Genomic DNA, 1541 nt, shown 5'->3' with positions numbered 1-1541 from the left:
GAAGGTTTGGCTTTTATCGCCATCACACTTTATTACAGTTTATTTACAATTTATTTACAGTTTATTCAGGTTTCATTAGGTGTGATGTTTCCTGTCATGTGTTCTCGAGATCCAGCAGTGTCCTGTCTAAGCAGCTAATGAAACTGATTGGCAGTTAAACCTTATCTCAGGGTAGCTCCACCATACTCAGGGACCTAAAGCCTGATGCTTTCAGTCTATTTACATCATGTCTTTATGTCAATGGCACACTGTCCAATTACAAGAGGATTTCCATGCTAATATGATCTCACTACCAGCTGTGCAGCTGCAGGAAGTCGGGCAGCATGCTGATTTGGTCTGCACCAAACTGCACCAAAGAACGCAATGCCTGCAGCAGCAGAGGAGGCGGCGCCACACCTTGGAGCCAGCTGAACACTTTGTTTCCCAGCAGGCTTTGCCAGCGCTGCGGTTCGTCCTGCAGCCGCTGCAGCAACGGTGGTTTGGGCAGAAAGAGCAGCAGGTAGTCCAGACAGCGCTGTGCGTGGTGTCGTTTCGACACGTCACAAGAAACAAGTCTCTGCAGAGCGGCGTCGAGGCCATCGGGCCGTGCACCCTCGACCAGCAGCAGCAGCAAACAATCGGCGTGCGACAGTTCCACCGCTAGCTGCACAGCACTCTTTCCTGCATCTGCAACGTGCGAGCAGCCGCCGCAGCTGTCCAGGTAGTCCTGTCGCTTGATTTGCTCACCACAGTTCTTCAGAGCTGCCATCATCATACCGAGGATCACCAAGCGGTCATAGCGAACCGCAATATTCAGGTGTGGTGCCCCACTGCCGCGACAGCAGCAGTAACTGCACCGTGGCGCTCTGAGCGCGCTCACAGAGTACCTGTTGAGCAGGTATTGTGCATAGTCCTGGTGGTCATGTATGAGGGCGTAAAGCAGTGCCTCTGATGGCAGGAAGGCTCGAGGGTGGCCGTCGTCCCAGCAGAAGACCTCCATGCAGCGCATGTCCTCCAGCAGCCAGACAGGAAGTCGCTCCCGCACAGAGCAATAGAAGGAGAACGCCGTCCGCTCACACTGCCGCTCAGATGGAGACGAAGACAGGTAGTCAAGCTGAGAAGACAGCAGCCACGGCATCACTGCACACCTGACGAGGTCCGAGAAGGTCTGAGGATGAATGAGGAAGTTTGATGACAGGTGAGCTGCTATGAAGAGTCCTGAGGAGGACTGTGTCTACCTGAGGACCTTTGAGAGTCTGAATCAGCCGACACTAAGAGCCAATCCTGCAGTCTCATTCAAACCTTCATTCTAAGCAACTCCTCACTTTTATACTCTCCCCCACCCCCTCCTCAGCTGCCTGTGGGTGTTGATTTTCCACTGAGGGGTTGAGGTGGAGGAGGCGGGGGGGGAGTTCCTTGCATAGTGAACATTGTGGCCTTCAAACTGCTGACGAAAGTAAACAGGAACAGAAATGTTGAGCTGAGCAGACAGCAATGGTTATTATCTGTGATCACACAGATAATTATTGATTATTTCTGATTATTGATCAGAGGAATATGCT

The 1541-nt window shown here is 52.1% G+C and overlaps 1 protein-coding gene across 1 annotated transcript; it reads right to left on the bottom strand.

Moving 5' to 3' along the window:
• On the bottom strand, positions 1-1313 carry ankrd9 (ankyrin repeat domain 9). Its single transcript, XM_006800557.3, has one exon. It carries the CDS (start codon positions 1115-1117, stop codon positions 290-292), a length of 828 nt encoding a protein of 275 aa, XP_006800620.1. The 5' UTR covers positions 1118-1313; the 3' UTR covers positions 1-289.
• Between the last annotated feature and the right edge of the window lie 228 nt (positions 1314-1541).

Source organism: Neolamprologus brichardi, chromosome 19 (assembly GCF_056152115.1).
Source record: "Neolamprologus brichardi isolate AB-2024 chromosome 19, ASM5615211v1, whole genome shotgun sequence".
NCBI classification, from domain to species: domain Eukaryota; kingdom Metazoa; phylum Chordata; class Actinopteri; order Cichliformes; family Cichlidae; genus Neolamprologus; species Neolamprologus brichardi.
The sequence above is the reverse complement of the archived record's forward strand: the minus strand, read 5'-3'. Positions and strand labels throughout refer to the sequence as shown.

Coding starts and splice junctions, on each gene's coding strand:
- ankrd9 (XM_006800557.3), bottom strand. CDS start 1,117: ATGCCGTGGCTGCTGTCTTCTCAGCTTGACTACCTGTCTTCGTCTCCA.